Source organism: Osmerus eperlanus, chromosome 2 (assembly GCF_963692335.1).
Source record: "Osmerus eperlanus chromosome 2, fOsmEpe2.1, whole genome shotgun sequence".
Lineage (NCBI taxonomy): Eukaryota > Metazoa > Chordata > Actinopteri > Osmeriformes > Osmeridae > Osmerus > Osmerus eperlanus.
The window spans coordinates 6938477-6964193 of NC_085019.1; the positions used below are offsets into that span (position 1 = coordinate 6938477).

Genomic DNA, 25717 nt, shown 5'->3' on the forward strand with positions numbered 1-25717 from the left:
AGGTGGTCGACGAAGGCGGGACAAAGCCGTTCAGACAAATCATAATATGCCATTGAAAATCTAATTAAGTATGTATCCAATAAACTGTTGTTTTGTAATGTCTGTCAAAAAGATATTGCCCAATGAGATATATGCAGGGGCTGGATCTCTGTGTGAGGCAGCAGGAGTCCCTTTTTGCTCGCTGTAGCTAGTCTGAGGATTAATGGAGGGGACTGTTGATATTGGCATGTAAACCATAGCTGATCGGTCTTCAAACCTGAGAAATCAGCGGGCTTGGGATCCTGCGTGGAAACGACAGGGATACCATTAAATTGTATAATTCTTGTTCTTGTCTAAAAATCTGTTAGAGTTTATTGACTCGCGATAATTGGAAAGGCAGGGCCTTATTGCAAGACAGAGATAGTTAGCTAGCTAGGAAGCTAACGTTAGATACTACTAGCTAGCTAGCTGGTAGCAGCTTGACAGCTAGCCTAACTAAGCAATAAGAACCGGTTTCGACGTTCTGGATGGACTGGAGCAGTGGAAGCTGAGCAACAGTAGCAACAGGAATATTGTGAAGCTAGCAAAGTCTCTGGCTAGCCAGCGTTGGTACGCTTGCTGGCCAGCTGAGCGAGCATTCTCGATACGGCCCGGAGTTTTTTCCAACCTTGATAAAGGAACATTGGTGGAAGATATACAACCCGTTGACTCGGAATGGTAGCAGCAGTCAGCTAGGTGCCGCTCGCTACAATACATTTATAGAGAACATTAGCTAGTGACCAAACGTTGACGATTCGTTAAGTAAACTACAGTTAAACGCTTACTAAGAGACTCCCCATCGGCCTGCAGTCATGGGCAACGCGCCCACCGCCAAGAAGGGCAACGAGATGGAGAGTGGTGAGTCTAGTTGGCTTTCTTGCTACCTATCTACCTGCATGCATAACAGCCTGCTAATGGTAGACTGACGTTAATGTCTGCTTCTGAATCGCATTGAAATGGTTTAAATGCCAATTTAGCTCGAAAATATGGCTACTATTGCAGATTGTCTTGCTAGCAACCTAAAATCTTACACCTCAGCATTGTGCACTGACTCAGGCCGTTGTCAATGATCTCAATGAAAATGCATGCACTATTGCTGTTTCCCAAATCCTCTGCTTTATTCGCTAATGAAAGGTCTTGTGTTGTAGCTTGTTATATAGACAGTTAGATGTGAACACTAGTTTTGAAGGAGTGATCTTGGCCCATACAAGCTAAAATACACGCCCATGTCTGCCAAGGCACAGTTGGAAAGAAAGTTGATGGCGCCAATGGCTTGCACATCTGAATGCCTATACGGTTCTATTCAACTATGTACTGTATTTCAACGACAGAAAGTCTTTTATAAAGTTGTCTAGTTATAAAAAAACATATTAGTATCTAATTAATTATACATTTATTTCAAGTTCAAATATTTTCATATTGATGTATTTTACGTATTCATACTAATTATTCGAATGGTTCCACATTTAAGTATTCCGTCGAAATTGTAAGCAAAATCTACAGCAGATTCCAGTCTTTAACCCAGCCCCAGCTTGTACAACTTTTAGTTGTTTTTTTTAGTTTATTTTTTCTTTCCTTTTCCTCCAAATGGAGTCAGTTTATATAAGGGATGTTACCCAGGGGAATCCTTTTTGTAAACATAAACCATTGGTCATAAAGCCTCGGGTCCCAAAGTCTTCATGAGAGCAGTGGACACTGAAGGCTACTCAGAGCGAAGAAGGGTTTTTGGCCGGGGCCTGAGAAGCCACAGGGGCGGGGTCATATGATGCATGCGGTGTGATCTTCTTCAGGCAGAACCTTGACGCTGAGGAGTCTCTTGAATATCATGTGATGAGCAGCATGGAGAACAAGAGCTCTGTGTGTGTCTTGAAGACAAACGGTCGCTCCTGCCCTCCCTTGCTCCCCTCTGGGTCACACCTCCCTTCCCAGCTATCTTTTTAACTCTGTTATGTCACCCGTTCTATCTTCGCCCTTGCTTTTATTGTTTCCAGTCTCTTGCTGTTGTTTTGTAGCCTAAACATCCCATCTTCTTCACTCACTGTGAAGTGCAAGTTCTGTAGACAATTTGTTTCGTCTACAAAGTGTGTGTGTTTGTGTGTGCTGCTGTTCCTTGAGCAGGTGCGAGGTTGAAAAGGGTTGTGCATTTGCAGGCATAACACCAAAGCTCTGGCAGGAGTGTGGGGTTTGAACAGGTCTCTGTTAAATGAGCCTCAGCTCCTTGTTGATGGTAGAGTGTAAGTGTAAAGAGTGGCCTACAGTTTGCCTGCCGTCTCAACCTCTGGGTCCTGCCGCCGCGAGACCCGAGCTCACCCTGTCTCTTCACGGCGAAGAGACAGGGTTTTGTTTTGTTTTTTCCTGTCTTTTTTTTTTTTTTTTAATGGCTCCAAACTAATTGAGGAGGGGGCGGGGTAGCGTGCGGCTAAAAACAGTGGCAGAGTAGGTCTCGGCCTGGCCCGTCAAGGTTTGTTCACATGCCACGCTCCACATCCTTATCAGCCTGATCACTGTAGGCCCGCCCTGATCCCCAGAGACAGGTGCAGACCGGGGGTCCAGAGGCCCATGCCTGGAACGCTATTTTCCACCCAGCAGCCACGGAGAGAGGACAACATGGCAGCCCGCTCTGGCTCCGACGATAAGGACATAGAGGGTTAAAGCTCCGGCTTAGGTGGCCCCACTGGGCGCACGGCGATCTCCTATCCTCACCTCGCGGGTCTGGGTACGGGGAGGGACGAGTTGCTGTTGTTCTGGAAAGCTGAGACCAGGCCCACAGGAAGGAGCTGGGGCGGACGGGCAGCGCTGCTGCAGCAGGAAGCGGAGGAGCAGAGAAGGTCCAGTCCTTGCCTCCGCACAACACCGCGCCTGTCTCCGCCGCACAGCACAGCCCGAAGGAGGGACAGCCTGAACGCTCCCACCGTTTTTTTCCCCGTGGCCTTCCTCACCTTCGAGGACAGGGGGGGGGGGACGACGGGGGGGGGACCTACTTTTGGCGAGGTCCTCTGGGACTTTACGGTGGAAGGCCTGGCTGTACGTCCCGTCCGCGTACCTACTCCAGTCCTATATGATGTCTGTTCTACAGAGGCTGGCAGGGAGGTTGTTCCAGCGAGCAGGACCCTGTTTGGGAGACATGGGCAGTGGAGAGGGCAGAGACAGTCAGCCAGAGGAGGAGCCAGAGGCCTACTTCTGGAGTGAGTGATTCGGCTGGGACTGTAGCAGGGGTGGGGAGGGTGGAGCCTGGGTCCCCGGTGAGGGGGTAGGAATGGACTAATCCAATAGGGGCTTGAGTTTCAAGCTGGGCGTGGGGGGACAGGGTGAGGAAGTTGTTTGTCTGACAGTATTGTCGGACATAATGCCACAGTTTTCCAACTGGTGCCGTAGTACTCGTAACAACAAAGTAGATTCCTGGTAGTCGTGTGTGTGTGTGTGTGTGTGTGTGTTTGGATGTACCGTGGTGGACTCTGATGTGCACAGAGGAGACGCTTTTAGGCTAGTGAAGATATGATTAGTGATTATTTTGGCGCGCTGTGGTGTATCCAGCACACACACACACACAGCTCCTTCTGTACTGCTCCTTTTGTTTGCGCCGTTGCCTGGAGTCGTCTGCGTCAAGCCCGAGTTCCAGGGAAGCCGTTTGTCTGTCTCCACGGAAACAGTTGTCTGTCTGTCTCTCTCTGGCAGGGTTCTCCCCCCCCCGTACGAGACTCGTCACTTTGATCTTTAGAATACTCTTGATATCACCGTGTCTGCCGCATGGGTGACGAGCATCTTGCCCTGTTGTTGTTCTTCTCACTTTGGTACGTCGACGGTCCGACGGCCTCTGGGATGTGCTCTTACAATGTGGCACGGTGGGAAGGTGCCGTTTTCACCGCGTCTATAAATATCCCACGTAGTTCACATCGCGCTGGCCACAGCTCTATCTGACTGGCTTGAATAACAGGGACATAACTGTATCCTGCCGCACGGCCTGGGTCAGGGGGGGGGGGGGGATGTGGATCAGAGCGGACTCTCTGACAACCCCCCAGAGCAGGAGAGGCAGGCCCGACCAGGAGACGGACCCCCGGGCGGGCCAAGCCGCCGAGGTCGGTGAAGAGGATGTGGACGCACGCTACCAGCGGTTTCTGCCGGAAAGCCGAGCCAACAGACAAGTGTTTGTTGGGCATGCTCAGTGACCGCTTGGTCTGCAGGGCTTTTGTCCGTGTCTGTCTACGCTATTCTTTCACTCTCGCAACATTTTTTGTCATCCTGTGTTTGTGTGTGTGTGTGTGTGTGCGCGCAGCTTCACTCGCCCTCTGACTGGCTTTGCTGCATATAGCCTGGGGGCTGCGTGCTCTTAAATGAGGCCTGATGGGAGCTGGATACGGCTTGGCGGGCCGCAGAGTTAAATCGCGGTCAGTGAGCCCCAAACTCGCCCTCTGCTCTTACGTCAGAGAGAGAGAGACGGCCAGGCCCAGGGGAGAGGTGGGATTGATTCGGAGGATCAATTCGGCACCGTCCTGCGCGGTAGTTAGGGTCGCTTCGGTGTGGTTTTTGGTGTCTGCTTTGCCACACCTATTTGTCTTTTGCGACGGGTTCCACCCAGTTGAGCTCAAGCCGCCCTCGGCTCAGCTGATACGCCCGTGTCGGACTCTCTGAGTGTCCTGGTTTACTTCTCTACTCAAAGTCCTCTCTGGGTTTTACAAACACGACCTGTCGCGTTCACGTTGTGGTGATGCCCCTCCCCTTGGTGACCAGGCTAGTTGTTTGTGTTGGTGTGTGTGTGGGGGGGAGGGGAGGTTGGGGAAGAGAGAGAGAGGGCACTCTGTGCAGAATAAATATTGATACAAACTGGCCACAGGTCCAATTGATCTGCGGGGGGGGAAAAGAGCAGCGGGCAGGAGCAGGGCTGCTGTGGGCTTAGTGGACTTCTGGCTGACTGGAACACAGGAGTGGAGTTATTCAGAGAGAGAGAGAGGACTCTGAGGGGACAAGGTGCGCTTAGATTCTTTCTGGGGATCCGGGAACCAGGCAACTTTCATAGAGGAGGAATGAGCCAGCCGCTGTGAGGAACGAGGAACGCAGCAGGGCGGATGTGTGACAGGAAGAGCTCCAGGAAGCATGCTGGGAAGAGGGAGTCGAGCTCGCGTTCGGGGGAGTCGAGCTCGCGTTCGGGGGAGTCAAACTCGCGTTCGGGGGAGTCGAGCTCGCGTTCCGGGGAGTCGAGCTCGCGTTCCGGAGAGTCGAGCTCGCGTTCCGGAGAGTCGAGCTCGCGTTCCGGAGAGTCGAGCTCGCGTTCCGGAGAGTCGAGCTCGCGTTCCGGAGAGTCGAGCTCGCGTTCCGGAGAGTCGAGCTCGCGTTCCGGAGAGTCGAGCTCGCGTTCCGGAGAGTCGAGCTCGCGTTCCGGAGAGTCGAGCTCGCGTTCCGGAGAGTCGAGCTCGCGGCCCGTGGAGTCGAGCTTGCGGCCCGTGGAGTCCAGCCAGCGGTCTGCAGAAACGGGGTCAACAGCAGAGGTGGCCATAGTCCTCTCAGATGGTAAGAGGGGAGCGGGGGACTTGGAGAGGGACGGGGATCACCGCCCGACACACGGTAGTCATGGCTGCCTGGCACCCACCGATCTAACGTAAACACGGCCTCCACCCGATCAAATGAAATTCCTCAAGGGCCTCTTGTTGGTTTTTCGATTGGGGGCTGCGGTTGACAGCACTCCAGCCCACTGACTAGTCTTGATTCTATGGCTGGAACGGGGGACCTTTCTGTGGAGAACATGGCTCTGAGTTTCACTTGACTGAGAAGTTAGGCCTCTTGGGAATGATCGCGGTCTCCCCGGTGGTCGTTCTGGTTGCAGTCTTTCCCCCGTGAGTCTGGCATGGGAGCAGCATGATCCGAGCCATGTTTGTGTGAACTTTGGTCTCAGCTGTGCTCTCTGGTCTGCGGTTGAACTCCGGAGAGGGATGGGCTGTTTCGCTGCTGCTTTCTGTGGCGGCTCGGTGTGTTGTGATATGCTTTCCTAGGCCCCTCCCGGAGAAGCCGGCATTCCTCAGTGAAACCTTCGCTCGCTTTCGACTGTTAGGGTTAGGTCAAGTCGGCGGATGAAGGACCGAGTTGTTCCCCTCGCTGACTCGGTCGATCACCCACTTCTTGGCCCTTCTCCCTTTGACTCGACAGTAGCTCAGTGGCCGGTGCGAGTGCAACGTATAGCAGCAGCGAGGAATGAGGAAGGGCTGCTATCTGCATGTCCCTACAGAGTACTGAGATGAGCCCAATAAAGATAAGGGGGAGAAATGTGAACTTCTGCATGCGATGCTTTGCGGAAGGGGGTTCCGAGCCAGATGAGAACAACAGCTTGTGAGCGACAGAGAGAAAAGGGTGTGTGTGTGTGTGTGTGAATGTGGGAGAGATTGTCAAGTCATACTGTTTGTCACAAACACACACACACAACACACACACACAACACACACACCATCACTATTGACTGACTCTGTGCTTTCGTTCCATCACGGCTTGGGCAGGATGTATTAAATAACAAGCCCAGTCGATTTTGCTTCAGCAACAGTGGAAATTAGAACAGATAGCCTGTAGCCATGGACAAATTCCAACGCACAGAAACACAAACACATTTAGATGCACAGACGGAACAAGCATGACGTTTGGTCACTGGCAGATCCAATTTGATGTGACTAAAAACTGGAGCGTTTAAAGAATGGATAAATAAAAGTAAGGAGGTCCTAACGCATTATTGTTTATTTGTTTCTGTTCCAGTGAAAGAGTTTCTTGCCAAAGCCAAAGAAGATTTCCTCAAGAAATGGGAGAATCCAGCCCAGGTGAGAGAAAAGAGAAGGGAGGGCAACAGGAGTGTTAATAACTTTCACACATCAGTGCTTGCCGATCCCAGCATGTTCCTGCCCATTATCAAATTTACTGCTCTATTTTCGAGAGGGAGGATGTGTGCCCTCTGGTGGGCACTAGTGGAAACAGATGTTAAAAGATGTGCCCTCTTGTGCTCCCCCCCCCCCCACACACACACACACCTTTTAAATTCTATAAATCCGTTCAACTCTATAAATTCTCCATCTATTTTTTTTGTTGAAAATATGTTTTCTTTTTACATCATGACCACATTCGTTTGATTGTTTCTGAGAACTGATTCTGTAACTGATTATATCATCTCTCTCTCTCTCTCTGTCCATCTGTCCCTTTCTAGCAAACTGCGGCTCTGGACCAGTTTGATCGTCTGAAAACCCTGGGCACGGGTTCGTTCGGTCGAGTCATGCTGGTCAAGCACAAAGATTCGGGCCAGCATTTCGCTATGAAGATACTTGACAAACAGAAGGTAAATGGCCTGTGGGGCTCTGGGGGGTAGTCTTTTGCCTCCAGTCTCTGTTGCCACAACAATCTTCCGTACCCTGTCTCACATCCCACAGGTGGTGAAACTGAAGCAAATCGAACACACGCTGAATGAGAAGCGCATCTTGCAAGCCGTCAGCTTTCCTTTCCTCGTGCGGCTGGAGCACTCCTTTAAGGTACCGTACGTGTTCAGGGGGTGTATATTCGGTGTGTGGGTGTGAGGCACCGAACTGGCTGGGAGTGGGGAGCTAATATCCATTCCCTTTCTCTGTAGGACAACACAAACCTGTATATGATAATGGAGTACGTCCCCGGAGGAGAGATGTTCTCCCATTTAAGGAGAATTGGCCGATTCAGGTGAGTCCTCAGCTCCCTCCGAACCCTGTGTTATCCCCCCCCCCCCCGGTCCGGTACCACCGTGACGTCCACCGGGCCTAGCTCCCCGAGGCCTGCTTACAGCGAGCACCCTTCAGCCTTGAAGCCAGGGTAGGGAGCTCTGCTGACACGGCGGTCTCGCCCCCCCCCTCTCTTGCAGTGAGCCGCACGCCCGCTTCTACGCCGCCCAGATTGTTCTGACGTTCGAGTACCTGCACTCGCTGGACCTCATCTACCGAGACCTGAAGCCTGAGAATCTGCTGATTGACCAGCAGGGCTACATCCAGGTAGGAGCTTCGCCCCTGGGCCATACCGTGTCTACCTGGGGCTACCCCAGTAGTGTCAACAACTGCTCCCGGCACTGAGCTCCCGTGTGGATGTCCGTGTGGATACTGCTGCACGCCGATCACAAAGCGTCTCCCTTCATGCTCCAGGTAACGGACTTCGGCTTTGCCAAGCGTGTGAAAGGCCGGACCTGGACGCTGTGTGGCACCCCGGAGTACCTGGCCCCGGAAATCATCCTTAGCAAAGTGAGTGTGAGGCCCCCAGGCCCCGGTGCCGCACCAAACCCCCCCGGGACCGGAACACCGAAGCAGTTGGAGTTCGGCTGCCGTTTGTGACGGCATCGCAGCATCTCAGCCCTCACCGGCACCACGGAGGGCATGTGACTGAAGTCACACAGTGACTATGTCTAGCATAGAGCCTCCATGAGGCGCATAACGGTGTCAGTGAGTGATTCGTTGCGCCTTTAGCTAAAGAAACATTTTGACCTCTGTCCTTGGCCCCCTCCTCTCTTTTGTGTCTGTCTGTCTGGTTATCTATCTCTCTACCTTTTTATGTCTTTCACCCCCCCCCCCCCCGCCTCTCTCTCTTTTCCCCTCTATCTCTCTCGCTCTACTCCCCCCCCACCTCTCTCTTTTCCCCTCTATTTCTCTCTTCTCTCTCGCTCTACTCCCCCCCACCTCTCTCTTTTCCCCTCTATTTCTCTCTTCTCTCTCGCTCTACTCCCCCCCACCTCTCTCTCTTTTCCCCTCTATTTCTCTCTTCTCTCTCGCTCTACTCCCCCCACCTCTCTCTCTTTTCCCCTCTATCTCTCTCTCTTCTCTCTTGCTCTACTCCCCTCTCTCTCTCTCTCTCCCTTCCCCTCTCACTCTCCCTTCCCCTCTATCTCTCTCTCCCCCCCCTCTCTTTCTCAGGGTTATAATAAAGCTGTGGACTGGTGGGCTCTCGGGGTGCTGATTTATGAGATGGCTGCCGGCTACCCTCCCTTCTTTGCGGACCAGCCCATCCAGATCTATGAGAAGATCGTATCGGGGAAGGTGAGTTTCGGCGGACCTACCCACACGGCGGCGTCCTCGTTCAACATCTCCCCTCAGATAATGCAGTTGTCTCACACAGCCATGTATCTGAACCCCTTGGTCTCTCACTGCTGGAAACCAAGTTAACCCTGCCTCCTCGCCGGGCCTCTGGAGGGCTCGACTCCACATCTCGGCAGTTAATACAGTCTATTGTGTCGCACGTGACTCGCATACAGACGTGCTCCGATATGTTGGGTAGCCTTACGGCTCCTTGAAGTCACGCTTTCTTCCTCCTGAAAAGTGATGAGGTGGAAAGCTGTTGCGTCAAGTACACTTGTGTGTGCCTTTGCTGTGTCACACAATAAAGCAAAGACGCTTCGTTTCTACAAAGATGTTCTCAAATGGCCTGGACACGTTTGTTGGTACCCCTTAGAAAATTTAATAAATAATTGGATTCTAGTGATTTTCCAAACCTATCACGTCTCCAATCTTGTGTCATTCAGCCTGTTTAAATGGAGGAAAGTAGTCACTGCCATTTAGTTCAATTCTGTGCACCACACTGAACACGGATCAGAGAGTGCAGAAGAGACTGTTGTCTGAGGAGATCAGAAAGCAAATAATAGACAAGCATGGTAAAGGCTATAAGACCATCTCCAAGCATCTTGATGTTCCTGTCACAACAGTTGGAAATATTAAGAAGTTCAAGGTCCATGGAACTGTAGCCAACCTCCCTGGGCACGGCCGCAAGAGGAAAATCGACCCAGATGAAAAATTGAAGCTTTCAAAGAAAAGACCACCAATACCTACAGGTGGAACATGGAGAAGGCTCGGTTGTGTTTTAGCGCTGCTTTGCTGTCCCTGACTCAAGGTGCCTTGAATCTGTGCATGGCACAATGAAATCTCAAGACTATCAAGGCATTCTGGAGCGAAACGTGCTGCCCCGTGTCAGAAAGCTCTGTCTCAGTCGCAGGTCATAGGTCACCCAACAGAATAGTGACCCAAAATCACACAGCTGAAAGCACCCAAGAACGGATATGAACCCAACATAGGACTGTTCTGAAGTGGCCTTCTATGAGTCCTGCTCGGAATCCTATCCAACATTTATGGAAAGAGCCCGAACTTGCAGTCTGGAGAAAGCACCCATCCAACCTGAGACAGCTGGAGCAGTTTGCTCTGGAAAAGTGGGCCATCTATCTGTTAACAAGTGCAGAAGCCACATTGAGAGCTACAGAAAATGTTTGATTTGCAGTGATTGTCTCTAACGGTTGTGCAAGTAAATATTAGGTTGGAGGGTCCCATCATTTGTCCCTGACATTTTTGTTTGTTTTATTATATACAATATTGTGTTGGAAAACTATAATATTGTACATAATTAAAGCAAAGTCTGAATAAACATGGTTGGTGAATTACTTTAGTCAGTTTCGTGTTATTTCAGAGGAAATTGTGCGTTCTTTGGTGGAGGGGTACCAACAAATTAGCTGTCTCACAGTGAGCAACGTTTTCCCAACCATGTACATTGCCGACAGCACAGATCAAAATGAATTTACCCAAATTAAATTTCTGTAATTATATTTGACTGTCCCTGATGGACACTCGGCATAGAACACATTCCTCAGGCTTCACTTCCACCATGCCTATACGGAGTAGCCGTGACATGACGTGTGTGTGTGTGTATCCCAGGTTCGCTTCCCCTCCCACTTCAGCTCCGACCTGAAGGACCTGCTGAGGAACCTGCTCCAGGTAGACCTGACCAAGCGCTTCGGGAACCTGAGGAACGGAGTCAACGACATCAAGGGCCACAAGTGGTTCGCCACCACCGACTGGATCGCCATCTACCAGAGAAAGGTGAGAGGATGGACATGACACCCGTCACACGCTGCCGTATTCAGAACTCGCCCCTGGAGGGCCAGCGTCTGATTTAGAGTGTGTGTGTGTACGTGTGTGCGCGCACACTCAGAGGCAATGTGTCAGAGGGGGGGAAGGCTCAGAGAAAAGGATGATTCAGACGGTGGCTCATGGCTCACTCAGTCCACAGCCTCAGTCATGTTCATCATTCACCTGCAAAATATCTTCATTATCTTCAATATCTTCATAGACTACTACAAGAAAAGCTTGACCAGTCAATAGCTTTTACCATAATCCAGAATAGATAAAGTCACATAAAACATGCATCTTCAAATGAAAGGGACTTATTTATTGGTGGACATGCACTGGATGTGTGCGGCCTGCTTTGGTGTGTACATTTGTTAAGTACACTTTTGTAAGTAGTGTTTGATCCAAGTGTTTATCTGTTTCAGGTGGAGGCCCCATTTATTCCCAAGTGCAAAGGCCCCGGCGACACCAGCAACTTTGACGACTACGAGGAAGAGGAGATCCGGGTCTCCTTCACAGAGAAGTGTGGAAAGGAGTTTGCCGAGTTCTAGACCCAACCAGGAGGAGTGGAAAGAGACAGGCATGTAGAGAGAACCGGGGGGACAAAACGAAAGGAAACCGGAGAAGAGGTGTTAAGCTGGACTGCTCACTTGCATCTTGTATTGACGACATCAACAATGTAACCTCCCCCCCCCCCCTCCCCCTCCCACACACCCCCTCCCCGACGAAGAACAAGTTGACAGAGAGAAGAGGAAGGACCCGACAGAACCGGCAGTGTTGCTTATTCTGATTTGTGTCTCACCTGTTATCTATCCATTTTTTGTCATGTTTTCCCTCGTGTTAATGGCAGGGGCTGGAGAGCAAAGGGGATCCAGCCCCCTCCTCTTGGGTCTGAATCTTTCTGCAGGTAGAGGGACACATGTTGGATCTCGGCAGGGTAAGGCCTCGATGTTCTGTTCCGGTACTGACTCTGCTCAGCCCCTCCTGAGCGGGGTCCTCTCCTCTCGCGCCTCTTAAGAACGAAGGCGTCCTCTCCCTCGTTTTGTAAGTCTTCAACCGGTCCAATCTTGTCACCCTGACTCCCACCCCCACCCTCCTCCTCTCCCCGCCCCTTCCTGTCTCTCCGTCCTGAATCTGTCCAAGCAATACCAAGTCCAACAGACGTGCCTATCATTACGCCAACTGGTTGCGAAACCGTGTCGAAAGCATTGGTGCAGAGCTTTGGCTATGGTGGCATCAGCCCTCGTGCCCGTTCTAGTTGAAGCTTGAAACTCTCTGCACACGCCTTTGTCCGCTCGTGGCATGATTATTGGGTACAGAGGATTCACTCACTGCTTGCAGTTCAGGCAATGCTGACCACTATGATCAGAGTTTAAAAAATAATCATTTATCTGTACGAATTTCATCTAGGTCTTACTCTCTTTTTTTCGGGACCTGTGGGGGGGAAACAGTGTACATGAGCTCAGCATTTCTAATGTCAAGTCTGTCTTCTCAACAAAATTTATTAGAGCATTTTTAAATCTTTTTGGTGATCATTTTGTCCTTTCCAGTCAGTATGTGCTTGTGTGTTATTTAGTGTTCTAGGGTGGGTTAAAATCAGTGATTTGGCAGTGACTAACATTTTGATCACACACTCCTGGCTATTGTTTATTTAATTGAAAGCACATGTATACATGTATGTTGATATATAATAGCTATTATCCATATTTTTCCCATCATTGTCTCATAGCTTTGAAACCGTAATGAAGATTTCAGAAATAAATAGGTATGGATTCTGCCAAATTTGCAAATTAAGGACATTGCTTAATTAAAGGTTTCTGTTAGTTAACTGTGAAGATGGTGGGTTTTAATACGCAACAAAAGTAGCAAAAACGTTTAAGCAAAAGTTGCATGTTATTTTTGTACTATATCACTTTTAAAAGTCAGGTGTAAAAGTGTGCGCTCTGGGTTGGGCAGTGGATCATGAGATGAATACTGAGATGATTGTTCACACTGACACTCAGCTTTCTGGAATGGTTTAAGGCCCACTATTTTGCCAGAAATCATGGTTGATTGTTTTCATTCAGTGGTCAAGCGGTTTGCTGATCTAATTGTCCATTTAGCAGCTCTACTCATCCGGCTTTTGCGTTTTCTCTTGTATTTCCCCTGAAATTAAACACTTTTGAATGGATCCCCAGTCAGATATAAAACCTGTCAGGACTACAAACATGTGTGGATGAACTTGTATTTTTCTTCACTTAATGACAACATATGTATAAAGATCTGGTATTAGGAGGGTATTGTGAAGCTGTCCTGGGAATATCCTTTTTTGGAAAGTTGATCATCTTTGGATGCAAGACAATCGCAACCCAAATCTGACGGCTGGTTTGTAGACATGCGTGGTGAAAATGGAGCACATTGTCATGGTTTAGCAGTTTCTCCACAGGCTACATCGTGCACTTATTTAAAGATAACGAGCATTGTAATAGTATAACCAAGCACTGTTGGAAAGCCAATCGTATGGGCCCTCAACAGTCAGCAGCAAATGATTGGCCCTTCTTGTACCCTTCAGAATGCATTTCTGTGATTACTCCTTAAGACGTTTGCCAGTCTGTGTATGTGGTTGTTGTCGAAAGCGTTAACATTTAATCCAGTTTGTCTGATTTATCTGGATGTGTCTGGTGAAAAGAGGTGGTTCTAGAGAAATTTGGAAAAAACCTGTTGTCAAGGCTGTTTTGAAACGACACCCATTTTTTTTTATTTCAAACTCACATTTCCGATGCATCTGTATGGCATTTTTTGCATGCTGCAGAACAAGTGAAGAGCAAATTATACCTTAGGCCTGTTATTGTATGTGACACTAGGATTTTAAACCATTCATAGCCCACTAATATTCTGCTAGTGTCACGTACGGTTTGTTTGAGCGTAACTGAGAGCAGTGGAGTGCCACCTACAGGTATTCACTCCTCTCTACTGCCTTGCCAAGGCCCTCTAAAGCACACCTGTCAGATATATGGTTTATAGAATTGTGAGAGAAAAAACTTGCTGTTCGGGATGACATGGACGATCATTTTCATGGTTTGCAGATTGTTTGGTCTGACAAACGGTTATAGCTTTTGAGTTTTGGAATACGGAAGGAGACATAAGCTTAAATAAACCTGAGCCACCGAAGGCATTACATTCTTTGTTTTGGCTTCTCTTATCAACCTGTCAAAAAAACTAGTTTCTTTGTTGTACTGCCTCTGCCCCTTTGTCATTATTTTCCTATCAGCTTGTCTGTGCTAATCTTCAATCCTCTGTTTGCACCTAGTTTCCATTCACTTCATATGAACGTTTCACATTTAACATCATGGAAAAGAAAACGTTATTTTCACATCTTCTCAGTGTATTTTCAAAAACATGAATATATTTTTTTCTCCTCCTGACCTGGGTACAGTGATGGTGTAGTCTATTGTGCCCCTTTGGGTAACAATATGTATATCTCTGCCTTTGACAGTCTTAACTATCTTACCTTCTGGAGAACTTGACAAATACCCTTAGGACACAATGAGTATGTTAAGAAAATACATAAAGTAATATTTTGCAACATGTATCATTCCAATAAAGTTTTACTTGTTGAAACTAAAATGGTATCACTATTTTGTGAACTTACCTTTGATGTAACTCACTTATTGTTTTTCTTGAAGTTGTAGACCTATTTGTGTTGGCCGAAAAGATAGCCTACATGACGTTTCTGCAGACATCGAAGGGGGTTTGTAGTAGTACATTAAATGGAGATAAACTCACTCAGTTATGAACACAATTTTTTTTATGTCAATGTCATATCCACGTGAATACGTCCGCCCCTCACTCCGGGCCTTACAGATGGCCTTCCAGCTGCAGCCCATCTGTCTAGAGAAGCTCCGTGAGTGGTTGGAGCAGCATTGCAGCTCTTCTGTGGAATTCTGACTGTAGCCATAGCATAATTCGTATGAAATATTACGTAAATCATGAACCAACAGTCTGTCCTGTGGGCTTCGTTAGATATAATATTTAGAATACAGTTATCGGCCTAACTAGGACCGGTACGTGACAGTTTTGTTTTTAGTATATCACAGCATGGAGAAAAATACAGCGTGGTAATACCACCTTAAAAACCCCTGTGGAAGCGCTTGGTCTCAAGCGGTCCACCTTAAGCGCACAAGCAACGCAAGCGTACAGCAAGGTTTCCGTTTATCAGCCGGGCTCGAAGTCGGACCGCGGATCACGAAAAAAACGTCTGAACAAGGTTGACGCACTGAGGGAAAACAAACTAACCATCCAAAAAATGTCTGAATACCGCGAATGGATATTGGACACCATTGACTCACTACGGTCTCGAAAAGCTAGACCAGACCTTGAAAGAATTTGTCGAATGGTCCGGAGACGACATGGGTCGGAGCCAGATCGAACCTGCGCGGAACTCGCTAGACTGATCCAAGAGCAAACTGTGCTGAAAGTTAACTACAAGGGTTCAATTTCGTATCGAAATGCAGCTAAGGTTCTCAGAAAAGGCAGGAAAAAGGACGATATTACAATCAGGAGGACTATGGTGGAAGACGCCAGCCACTCCGATTTGAGCAACGGGGACAGCGCACTCGGTCCCATTGACCAAGATGAGACGGAGGATTTTGAGGTAACGCAAGGCAAACCGCCAGTCAGTGGTATGACAGCACATCCCTTCTCATTTAGGCTACTAAAACCGCACCAAGTCGTTTACAACAACTGAAATATTTTATAGGATTTATAGGAACGGTTTGATTGTGCGGTTTTTCTAGTCAGTGAGCGGAGGCGTGTAAATACAAGTGCACCTAGAAACTGCCGCAGACGGGGAGCGGCTGTACCTCGCGCGAGCGCGACGGAGGTGAAAATTGCCAACAATGGCATCTGCGCTTGTAATGTAAAATGAGGTCTTCTCTGTAGAAACGAGTTACTAAAGCGTGAAACCTCAAGTGCAAAAATGCTTGCTAAACTTACGCGGCTGCCTGCTATTGCAACAACCACCATTATAAGCCGAAGGCGCTTTTCAAGCCTAAACTCGGCGTTGCGGCGGAGGGGGCTGAAGGGAAAAAGTCACACAAACACCTCGGATGTCTGTGAACGTCCGGGGGGATAGTGGTTCGTGTAGTCCGGGACAAAATGTGTTGACTATGTCGTAGACAGTTAGGGTTAAGCTTTTAACGTTCTCGGGGAGAACATTTACTCAAGGCAAAGGCTAAGTGTGCTCAGACCAGACGAGGACTCTGTTTTTGGGACTAGCTTTATCCGGGAGCGCTCTAGCCAAGCGAGAACGGGGAGGTGTTTCGCGCGAGTCCTCCATTGCGCACTTCTTTGAAAAGAATTGTAGATTTTTTTTCACGTTTTCGCGTACCGACTCTATAGCCTAACATGTTTCAATAAAGAGTTTGCGAAGCACATCTTTTCCTTGGTTAGATGACGGCGCGACGTACATCCTGTTCGAATGTCATTAACCGCCTACTCTTTCACTGGCATAAGTGTATGATTGAAATGTTATTTATTCATTGAAGAAAGTAGTTTTATAATGTCTGCCCAACGCGCCTGTATGTAGGTGCGGGGCGGGCTTGAGTTGCGCGCTCGCACTCGCGCCTTGTGGTTATGGACACGCACACAATCCCTGTCCTATTGCGTACGTGTTTGCGATCAATCATCGACAAAACAGAGCGAATTTAATGTTAGTTTGATTGTTTACCAAGTTCTGAACGGGAAAATATATTTGATCTCGCATTCATATTTGTTAGGTGGAAAATCGGCACGTAGCTCTGGCAGCTCTCTCCCTGACAGGAGTATGAACATCCTGTGCACCGCGGGGACAGGGCCTCCAAAGACAATTATTATCGACAGCGGTCAAATTGCGACATCAGTAGCCTACCATGCAAGCGTGTCGTTAAGGACATGCCTTAAAGTAGATCTCATGTGATGTGCTCCTGCCTGCCCCGTGAAACTGTCCCAATAGAGGTTTCGCATGCGCGAGTTTTTTGCCATCAGATTTTCCGAAGGTGGGTTTGTGAAACATAACGTCTTTCTGCGCCACGAGTAAGACATAACAGATCGTGTGCTGTGTGGTTCTGTCCTTGTTTGAAATGCAATGTTCTGAATTGGACTCATGTAAGAACACAGAATGTAGTTACAGCAAGGGGACACACACTCTCAGCTCTTTCATAGACCCCTCCCCCATTGCCATTGTCCCTTCCCCCTCCTATGAAGAGGCATGCACTGTATGCTGACTATCTCGCTGTACCTCTGGCTCCCTACCAGTCGCTCCAAGCCTATTATCTTTGTTGAACCAAACAGATCAATAAGTGATTGTATTTTGTATCAAGACTAGACAGCCACACTGTAGCAGTAGGCTATTCCCATGTGTGCAATGCCAATAATGGATATATAGGCCTCTGGTTAAAGTCATGTAACCTGGTAAGATGATCCCTTTCTTGACCTCATTGTCCAAATATGTAATAACCTGTTGACCTCTCAAAGGAAAAATCAGTTTTTGCTCCTCATTTATGAGTTTTCTTTCATTTGTATTTTTTTCCAATTGCATTTGAGTGATGTTTCTCAATGGTTTCGCTTTACTTTATGAAGCAATTGCATTGTCGTGTTGCAGGCTGAGGTGCCCATGTCTGTGGACACAGACAGCACCGTGGAGGAGGATGGAGCTGAGGGGAGCCAGGACGGCACCTCCCCCGACCCTGGGTGTAAGGACACCGCCACGCAGGGTGATCTGGCCCACGCCCACTCTGCCCCCTGCTCCCCCTCCAGCTCCCGCCCTGGCACCAGCTCTGGGTCCGGGGGCTCTCCTGGCTGGAAGAGCTGCCGGCGGGCCAGCTCCCTGCCTCCCTCCAGCCCCCAGGCCCTGAGGCCGAAAGACTGTGCCTGTGGGCCGGCCTGCTGCCCTGCTGAGACTGTGACCCCAGGAATGCCGAGAGACAAAGGTACTCATACCGGCCTAACGCAGCCTCGCGTGGGGGGCGTTTAGGAGAGAGCAGGGATGCCTTTGTACCTTAACAGTGACGGGGGATCTTTATGCTAGATAGTAAGAGTTATTGGTGTCACGGCCTTGGCAAGCATTCAGTGTTGTTTTGTCTCGTCTCATTTGGGTGTTTGTCTCGGTGTGCTGCAGGGCCCTCAAAGACCTGTGTCCAGAAAACCTCAGCGAAGAGAGAGGATGGGGAGATAAAGGAGGAGTCTGCTCAAACCCTTATCTCTGACCAGTTGGTTCCTGACTGTGTAGACACTCAGGTAACTCAGCGGACCTGGGAGAAGCCCCCCCCCTCCCCCTCCTCTCTGTTTGTGTCCGAGCTCCCCACAGAGTTCCGCACACGTCTGGAGATCTAGCTGCACCTCTCACATCGCTTTCCGTCCCTTAGGTTGACGCCAAGACGGTTCCCAGTGGAAGACCCCAAACGCTGTCTCTGCCCTCGGAGAACTGTGAGTGGCCCCCTGTGCCTCTAACGCTAGTCTGTATATCGTGTGGGACCTTTTACTGATTTTTTTTCACTTTTTTTTTTTTTTTTTACTGGGTTATGTTTGTAGGTGCTGAATATAAGAAGATGATGGACGTCGCCTCTTATGTCATGGCCCAGGACAGTGTCATGAACGGAGGGAAAAACGGAGAAATGTGAGTGACTCTTGCCTTGGAGGGCCTTATATGTACAATGCACTTATCCCCTACAGCTCATCTGGAACCCACCTCTCATTCCCATACCTCCATTGTTTAGTCACGATCCCAGCCATTGCACAGGCAAAACTGGTCTGTCTACACAAACTCCTTAAGACAACACACAAGTAAAATGGCTTACTGTGTCAATAATACCCTGTGGAAGAAGTAAATGACCACAACACATGTATTCAGTGTGAAGTCTCTCTCCTGACAATCTCTCGTTCTCTTTCTTTCTCTTATCTCGCTCTCTTTATCTCTCTCTTGGTTTCTATCGTTCTCTGCATCTCACTCTTTACGTCTTCCCATAGCTCTCTAAAGGAGAAGATGAGCCAGAACTTATTGCAGTGGAGCGTGGCAGATGTGGTGACGTACTTCTGTGCTGCAGGCTTTCCAGAGCAGGCTATAGCTTTTCGAACACAGGTAGCTACACGCACTTTCACAAACCACCACATGGGGGAGGTAGCATCCTTCAGAATACTTGTCCATGACTGAAAAAATGTCCTTTTCTATACCAGGACATTTGATAATTCTCCTAATTTACGAAAAAAAAATCTAATCTTGTGCCCGAGGATACATATGCTGGATAAATATTCGGTGTTGCTAACTGCTTTGTAAGACCTAATCCTGTGGACAACCTTGAATTATGCCCTTTCATCATCTCCTGACAGGAAATTGATGGGAAGTCCCTCCTCCTGATGCAGCGCAGCGATGTGCTGACTGGCTTGTCCATCCGTCTTGGTCCCGCCCTAAAGATCTATGAGCGTCACGTGAAGGTTCTGCAGCGGACCCACTTCCTGGATGAGGAGGATCTCTGATGAGACAGCACCTCACTCGAGGAGCACCTGCCTGCATTCGACATTCTCACAGTTCTCCCTGGAACCACTACTGAGTCCGCCGGGAGGTGAGGGGGGAGGAAACGGTGACTGCTGTCACGACGGGGGATTGACACGGCCTCCAAGGTCATCACCCTACCTCTGTCTCGTACCGGGCAAAACTCTTATTTTCACCCATTCTGGTGACCTTGTTCCTGTAGGATCTGTCTTCTGTAAGGAATAGGAATCCTTGATATGGGTGTTCAAAGTGGAGAAGGTCTGACCTTGATGAGGTTTGACCAGATTCGCCATGCTCTCTCTGGACCACATATGGACTTGAGAAATGACTGCACACTGTAGTGCTGTCACCTGAATACTGACAAGATAAATTATAGTTTACGCTCAGTTGATCAACTAAGGTACCAACATCATTTCATTGTTTATTCAGAGATCACATTTCAAGCCTCATAAGTTCAACAAGACATTTATTTGTTGGACCTTTCCCCAGGTTTTTTCAGGCAATGTCAGTTTTATCTGAAAATGAATGTACAGTATGCAATTAGTCTTTCATATGGTCAGGCTCACCAGCAAAGACAGTTTAGTTTGTCTCCAGTGTTCCTCGTGGTCCCAGGAGCTACCAGTGTACCTTGTTACTGTTAATCGTTTCACTGATGTGTACTAAGCAAAATATGCATACTTAATAAGCATCAGAGTATGGAGTATTTGTCTTGTTCCTTATTTAGTCTCCTCATATTATTTTAAAATGTTGTGGATGTATTTTTCAACATGCCTTCAATGTAAACATTTTAGCCTACCTTGATGTTAGGGGGGAAAATGCATTACATTATTTTCAAGGAAATAGAAAAAACTATATGTATTTAGAAAGTGTTATTGCGATATTATCATTAACTGTGTTTACATTCTCAATACAACGACATACAATGCCCTTTAAATATATAAATAACAGAAGAAATGTAGTGCTCCATGTTGCTAACCCGATTTAAACTAGCTGGCTTTAACCTAGTGAAAAGCAGCCACCAAAAACGAACATTCCATCTGTAATGTGTCTCATGGTTCCTTGTTAAATGTTATGTAGGCACTCCTACCAGGGCCAAAAATAAAGCTCTTGTCTCTTTTCCAGTTACTTGAAGCATGATATTTATTACATATGTGTCTAAAGTTAGCCTCAGTACAATAAATATTTAAATGGGTTAGTGTTACTGTCTGAAACCCAAACGTCACACAGTGAGTGAGCAGTCGTCAGCTGTTCAGTGAAACTTAGAAGCTGTAACAAGACCTAAAGAAAGTGTCCCAGATCCCCGTCACCTACATATTCACATGTTGCCCTACTTAATCTATGTTTGCTATTTAATCACAGTAAAAGATGTCATTTTAAATACCAGAAATACAAATTAGATACCATCTACACCACAGAAGCAGGCTGCAAACTATACTCTTTGAAAAAACAGCAATTATAGTAGTAAAGTAAAAATTGGAGAGATGTTTCTTGTCACTCATTTTACCAAGAACATTTCCTCACATTAAGACTCATCTGCATTTAGGCCTCAAAGGGTCTTATAGCTCCTTTCAGTCCAGCAGCTGTCACAGCCACGGCGCGTGGGGTCTCCCAGTGATGTCCCTAACTCTCCTGTCCAGTCAGAGATGCCTGGGAACCTGACAGCCATGCTGAAGCAGGGACCCCCCCCCCGTGGTGACAGCAGAGGGTCTGACCACTGACATGGGGAGGGTGTCAGCCTGGGCCAGTCCTCCCTAAAGGATGAAGGGCAGAATCGGGGAGCGCAGGGTGGGGTAGTCACGGAACTCTTTAAGGTAGTTGCGGTGCTTGCCTCGGGCCCACACGGTCATCCTGATGAAGCCCACAATGGTGAAGAAGGCCACGGGCACGCACTGTGTCATCACCGTGAAGCCCATCCAGGACCCCAGCTGTCAGCAAGATCAACACATGGGAAACGTATTACATTTGGATACAAACACAGAGCCAAGGTTGAAGCCAGCAGAGGGCATTCTTACCATATTGCAACACACAACCACACACACACACACATCCTTGGTCAACAACATGCTGGTCCCACACTGCATATTGTATCTTGTGAAGCTAAAGGTCTTAAGAGTCTCACGGCATTAACATCATCTCACCTCATATGTATAGTGTGGGCAAGAAACCAATGCAAAAATCCATGTAAATGGGTTTTTTGTCGGGTATGGTATCTTCTTTACCTTGGAACCTAGGATAGAATTGGGAGAGTTGGTCGGAAATGGAAATGTGGATTTCAAACTCTTACAACGAACAGTGCTGTGTTTACTGATAATACTCACCGGGGGGTTTAAGGTTGCGCAGAGCAACATGGATGGAGAAACTACCCAGCTGACAGAGCTGTGGGGACAGATAGAGCTAACAGTGAAGACACCAAATAACACGGCAGAAAACCAAAGAAGAAGCCCAAACTCCACCGCAGACAACACATACTTCCATCTTACCAAGAAAGCAATGAGGGCTGTCTTCACCTGTTGCTTTCCATAATCTGGGAACAGACAGATAGGTGAAATGTCTGCGTTAAAAGCATATGAGAATGTGTTTGAGAAAACACGGACTTACAAGGTGGTGTGTAGAGAGGGTGGTTGATGTAGTAGGCCATCCATGCAGCAAAGCACCAGTAGTAGCCACAGTTCTTGAATATATTCCTCATTGGCATAGTTCCATGGGAGATGCGATGGACAAACATGTTCTCCAGTATTCTCTTGGCATAGTGGAAGGAGTGACACATGCAGGCCAGGCTGTAGCAGGGGAAAGGAAACACTACTCTGTTTTAGGCTTTCAACTGGGACTCAGTTTTATAGCAATGGCAGACCATCCATCACACATGGCCCTGATTTACTGTTGGAATAGAAAATGTGACCTACAGACATCAATATGGATCGGGACATCTACCATTTTGTAAAAGTGTGAAGAACAGTGGTAATATGGTCATGTATCATCAAACCATACAGTATGTAAGCTAATGAAAATAAATACGAAATTAGAAACTCACTGTACCACCCAATGCTTGCTGTTGGTGAAGTCATACTTTGGTGCGTAGATGAACGGCAAACGGAAGTAGAACATCAGGTAGATAAGGAGTGGCCCAGCGCACTCTGTTAGGAAGACCTGAGAGGGCACAGGAAGGTGGGGGGGGGGGGGGGGCATGTTCAATGTGCACTTAACTAGTGGGGCAGAGTTACCGAGAAAGCATGTTGTTAAGCATGGATGAAAGCAGCCCACCCAGAGATGTGCCTAAACAAGCTCAGCTTGACACTTTGATTGTGACAACATGGATCTGTGACTCAGCAGCCTCTCTCACACCCTGGGCCAGTCCAGCGGACTGATACTGCTATTGTTGATCTCCCCTCTGGTGCCAGAACACTGACCTCCTCAGGGGTCAGTGAGAGGTGGAGGTGGTGCGTGGGTGGGTGGGTGGGTGCAGAAGTGGGCTGTGGCTGGGTGAGCATGGTTAGATGAGGAGGCTATGCCAGAGAAAAGGTGAAACGGAGGTCAGAGGGATAAACGCCTGTGGGGAAATGGGGCCATGAGATTATGTGTCCTAGGACAGGGGATAGGGGGTCCAGGAGGTGAGAGAAAACCGAACTGCACTACAGTGCATCTATCTGTCAGTGTGGGTGTTTATTTATATGCAACACTAAGGTTGATTGAGTGAACCTGTGTATATTTAAACACAAGTGTATGTGTGTGTGTGTGTGTATTCTTCTGTGTGTGTGTGTGTGTGTGTGTGTGTGTGTGTGTGTGTGCTTGTGTGTGTGTGTGTGTGTGTGTGCATGCATGCCTGTGTGTGTGTCGGCTCACAGTTCCCCATGTAACCTGTGATCCTAGGTCACTAAAGTAGAAGCTGGCCGTGGTGCCAACAGGTAGTGTCTGTAGAATCTCTTCATCCTTCAGGCACTTGGCCTCTGTGAAGTATGACAAAGCACATGGTCAGCCATAATGCAGCACAGACAACAGAGAACCATTCGGTAAACCTCTCTGTTGCTCTAATTATCTCCATACAAACGTTGTTCATGCACAGCAACCACTGAAGGTCACTAATACTGTAAAATATGAGATGTTAGAAATGTGTGACTTACTTGGGTCTAGGCGTAAGGACTGCCTTGCTGGGTACACATTTGGATCTGACAGAACAAAACACTTTGTTGTGTAAACAGAACCAGAGTAGGCAGGAGTCTCATGTCAGTGTCACTGCAATATGTGTGTAAATATGTCCTGTTATAATAGTGTGCCCTGTAGTACTCACTTGACTTGTGAAACAAAGTCTTTATATCCAAAACGGTGGATGTTGGCTCCACCTATGTAGAGTAAAAGTTGCTTAACCACAGACAAACAAATCTAATAATATAATTAAATTCTGATTCCGATGGTGTCATGTCACCAAGACGTGTTTCACTCGCAGACCATGTAGACTGATTCCCCTGCTGACAAATTGAAGACTATTATAGACTGCCAGGCATACTGCCAGGTTTCGATGACTTGAAGAATGTGTAAGACTAGTGACACTCTATCTTAGCAATGATTCATTATTGTTTTGACATTAGTCACATTCACAGAAGCCCCTAAACACTTGTGCTAGGCCGTAGTCCAATGGCTGAAGAACTCAGAGCTCACACATAGCAAGCCCAGAAGATTCCTGCCAGAGCAGGGGGCATTTTCACCTTCCAACTGCAACACTATCTCAGTAGAATCCCGCCAATAATTGCCACACTTAGCCATGCCGTCTGTGAAGTAGATGACCGGCTGTAAAATTAGCTGCTGGTCAAAACGATGACTGGGTACTTCTTGAGCTAAAGCAAACAAGTTTCCTCTGAACTCATTACGCAGCCTTGAACTATGTTTGGACCATGAACCAAGTCTAAAAAGTACTTTAAAAACTTTTTTTGAACTGACAGACTTGATAAAACGGCATAATTTGTTGACAGTACACTGTACCCCAAAATACCTTTTGTATTATATTCGTAATTTTGTATCTTACTGTACATTTAAAGTGGAACTCACCTTATCCAACAGAAGGAGCTTCTCCTTTGTCTTGGCATCCAATATCTCCACTTCAAAGTAAACTATTCTTTTGGCCTTTTTGGGAGGTTTTGGTCTTGGTCTTGAAGAAGACTTTTTCTCTACATCCCCATTTGCATTTTTTGCCTCTAATGCTAATGTATCCATGACAATATCGGATCTATAATCTTATTAACCTCTATACAGCTAGACTGGTGGAAAAAAGTGATCCAACGATATCTCAATCAGAGACAGAATCCCACTGTAGTCCAGCTGAAGTTGCTGTTCTCTTGGTCCACTTTTCCTATGAACTGTTCCGTCCAAATAGCCTGTCACTTCTCAGCCTGGGAAAGGCTAGGAGGCCATGAACACTTCTTCTGTGTGAGTGTGTGAGACAGCAAGTGAGAAAAGAAGAAGTAGAAAAGATGTAGATACAGTTAGTACAGAGAATGAGATGTCAGCCACAACCTCACCTGAAGAGCTGCCTCCAAATCCTCATGAACCCCCTTCCACATCCCAAAACCCATCAAAGACGAAACCTGAGAGGCCCAAGACATAATCCACAGCACGCCATTCACAAGGCTAAATATAAGCTGCCTACTTTGCTTTGCACCAGCTTGGTAACCTTGGTAAGCCACACACAAACCCTACCCAGCGACATATCCCACTCTGTTCTCACAAGGCCAAAGACACATCTCTTCTCCTCTCGGCTCCTCGCTCCCGTCACACACCATACCCGCTATGAGCCTGATCCATTTGATGAAAGACAGACATTCCAACACATGCCCCTCCTTTAGACCACCTGTGCTGGCGTGTTTTTTTTTTTTTTTTCTCCCTCAGTGACCTCAAGAACAAAGACAAACACATGTTTATTTTCAGACTGTGTTGTTCCTACAGTCTGGGCCACCATCTTTTGTTCCAATAAATGCCCTATTCTGGGGGTGCGGGAGTGGAGTTGTATTCTTAGGGCATGGCTGAGGAGAAGTCAACGATGCAAAGATGTCTTACATCCTTAAATAGCATGTAGAATATAGATCCGCTGTGTTGAAAACAGCAGATTACATGCTATCAATTTTGCACTTTCATTTGCACTTATTCAATGAGCAAAATATTCTATCCATTGCAATGTGTTTAAGTGCAGCAGATAATCAAGGACTAGAAGCTCATAGTGCTAACGTAGTAGTGGTTAGTGTATTTTAGGCTATCCGGCACAGATACACAGAGCCCAACAGACACACACAGAGATGAAGAGAGAGAGATAGAAGATATGGCTATCTATGTTTTAGATGATGTA

At 47.7% G+C, this 25717-nt stretch overlaps 3 protein-coding genes across 10 annotated transcripts; 2 read left to right on the forward strand and 1 right to left on the reverse strand.

Moving 5' to 3' along the window:
* The first annotated feature begins 172 nt into the window (after positions 1 to 172).
* prkacaa (protein kinase, cAMP-dependent, catalytic, alpha, genome duplicate a) lies at positions 173 to 11603 on the forward strand. 3 transcript variants are annotated; one of them, XM_062449893.1, is made up of 10 exons: positions 173 to 876; positions 6751 to 6812; positions 7193 to 7321; positions 7413 to 7511; positions 7610 to 7692; positions 7871 to 7997; positions 8145 to 8240; positions 8907 to 9029; positions 10689 to 10853; positions 11306 to 11603. In XM_062449893.1, the coding sequence occupies exons 1-10, from the start codon at positions 831 to 833 to the stop codon at positions 11429 to 11431; spliced, it is 1056 nt and encodes a 351-aa protein (XP_062305877.1). In that variant the 5' UTR covers positions 173 to 830; the 3' UTR covers positions 11432 to 11603. The 3 variants fall into 3 exon arrangements, with proteins under 3 accessions (XP_062305877.1, XP_062305868.1, XP_062305857.1); XM_062449884.1 differs by lacking the exon at positions 173 to 876 and adding an exon at positions 2986 to 3203; XM_062449873.1 differs by lacking the exon at positions 173 to 876 and adding an exon at positions 4896 to 5523.
* A 3396-nt stretch (positions 11604 to 14999) lies between these two features.
* Positions 15000 to 20507, forward strand: samd1a (sterile alpha motif domain containing 1a). Its single transcript, XM_062449995.1, has 7 exons — positions 15000 to 15513; positions 17500 to 17827; positions 18016 to 18134; positions 18263 to 18323; positions 18429 to 18513; positions 18864 to 18975; positions 19224 to 20507. The coding sequence occupies exons 1-7, from the start codon at positions 15166 to 15168 to the stop codon at positions 19368 to 19370; spliced, it is 1200 nt and encodes a 399-aa protein (XP_062305979.1). The 5' UTR covers positions 15000 to 15165; the 3' UTR covers positions 19371 to 20507.
* On the reverse strand, positions 19795 to 25118 carry tecra (trans-2,3-enoyl-CoA reductase a). Of its 6 annotated transcripts, none has more exons than XM_062450038.1 (12): positions 24897 to 25068; positions 24427 to 24800; positions 23672 to 23723; positions 23505 to 23549; positions 23227 to 23330; positions 22418 to 22533; positions 21985 to 22163; positions 21867 to 21910; positions 21705 to 21762; positions 21525 to 21613; positions 21215 to 21311; positions 19795 to 19901 (listed from the first exon to the last, which is right to left on the reverse strand). In XM_062450038.1, exons 2-12 carry the CDS (start codon positions 24589 to 24591, stop codon positions 19882 to 19884), a joined length of 969 nt encoding a protein of 322 aa, XP_062306022.1. In that variant the 5' UTR covers positions 24592 to 24800; positions 24897 to 25068; the 3' UTR covers positions 19795 to 19881. The 6 variants fall into 6 exon arrangements, with proteins under 6 accessions (XP_062306022.1, XP_062306021.1, XP_062306020.1 ...); XM_062450037.1 differs by having other exon boundaries at positions 21099 to 21311; XM_062450036.1 differs by lacking the exons at positions 19795 to 19901; positions 24897 to 25068 and adding an exon at positions 25103 to 25118 and having other exon boundaries at positions 20509 to 21311.
* Between the last annotated feature and the right edge of the window lie 599 nt (positions 25119 to 25717).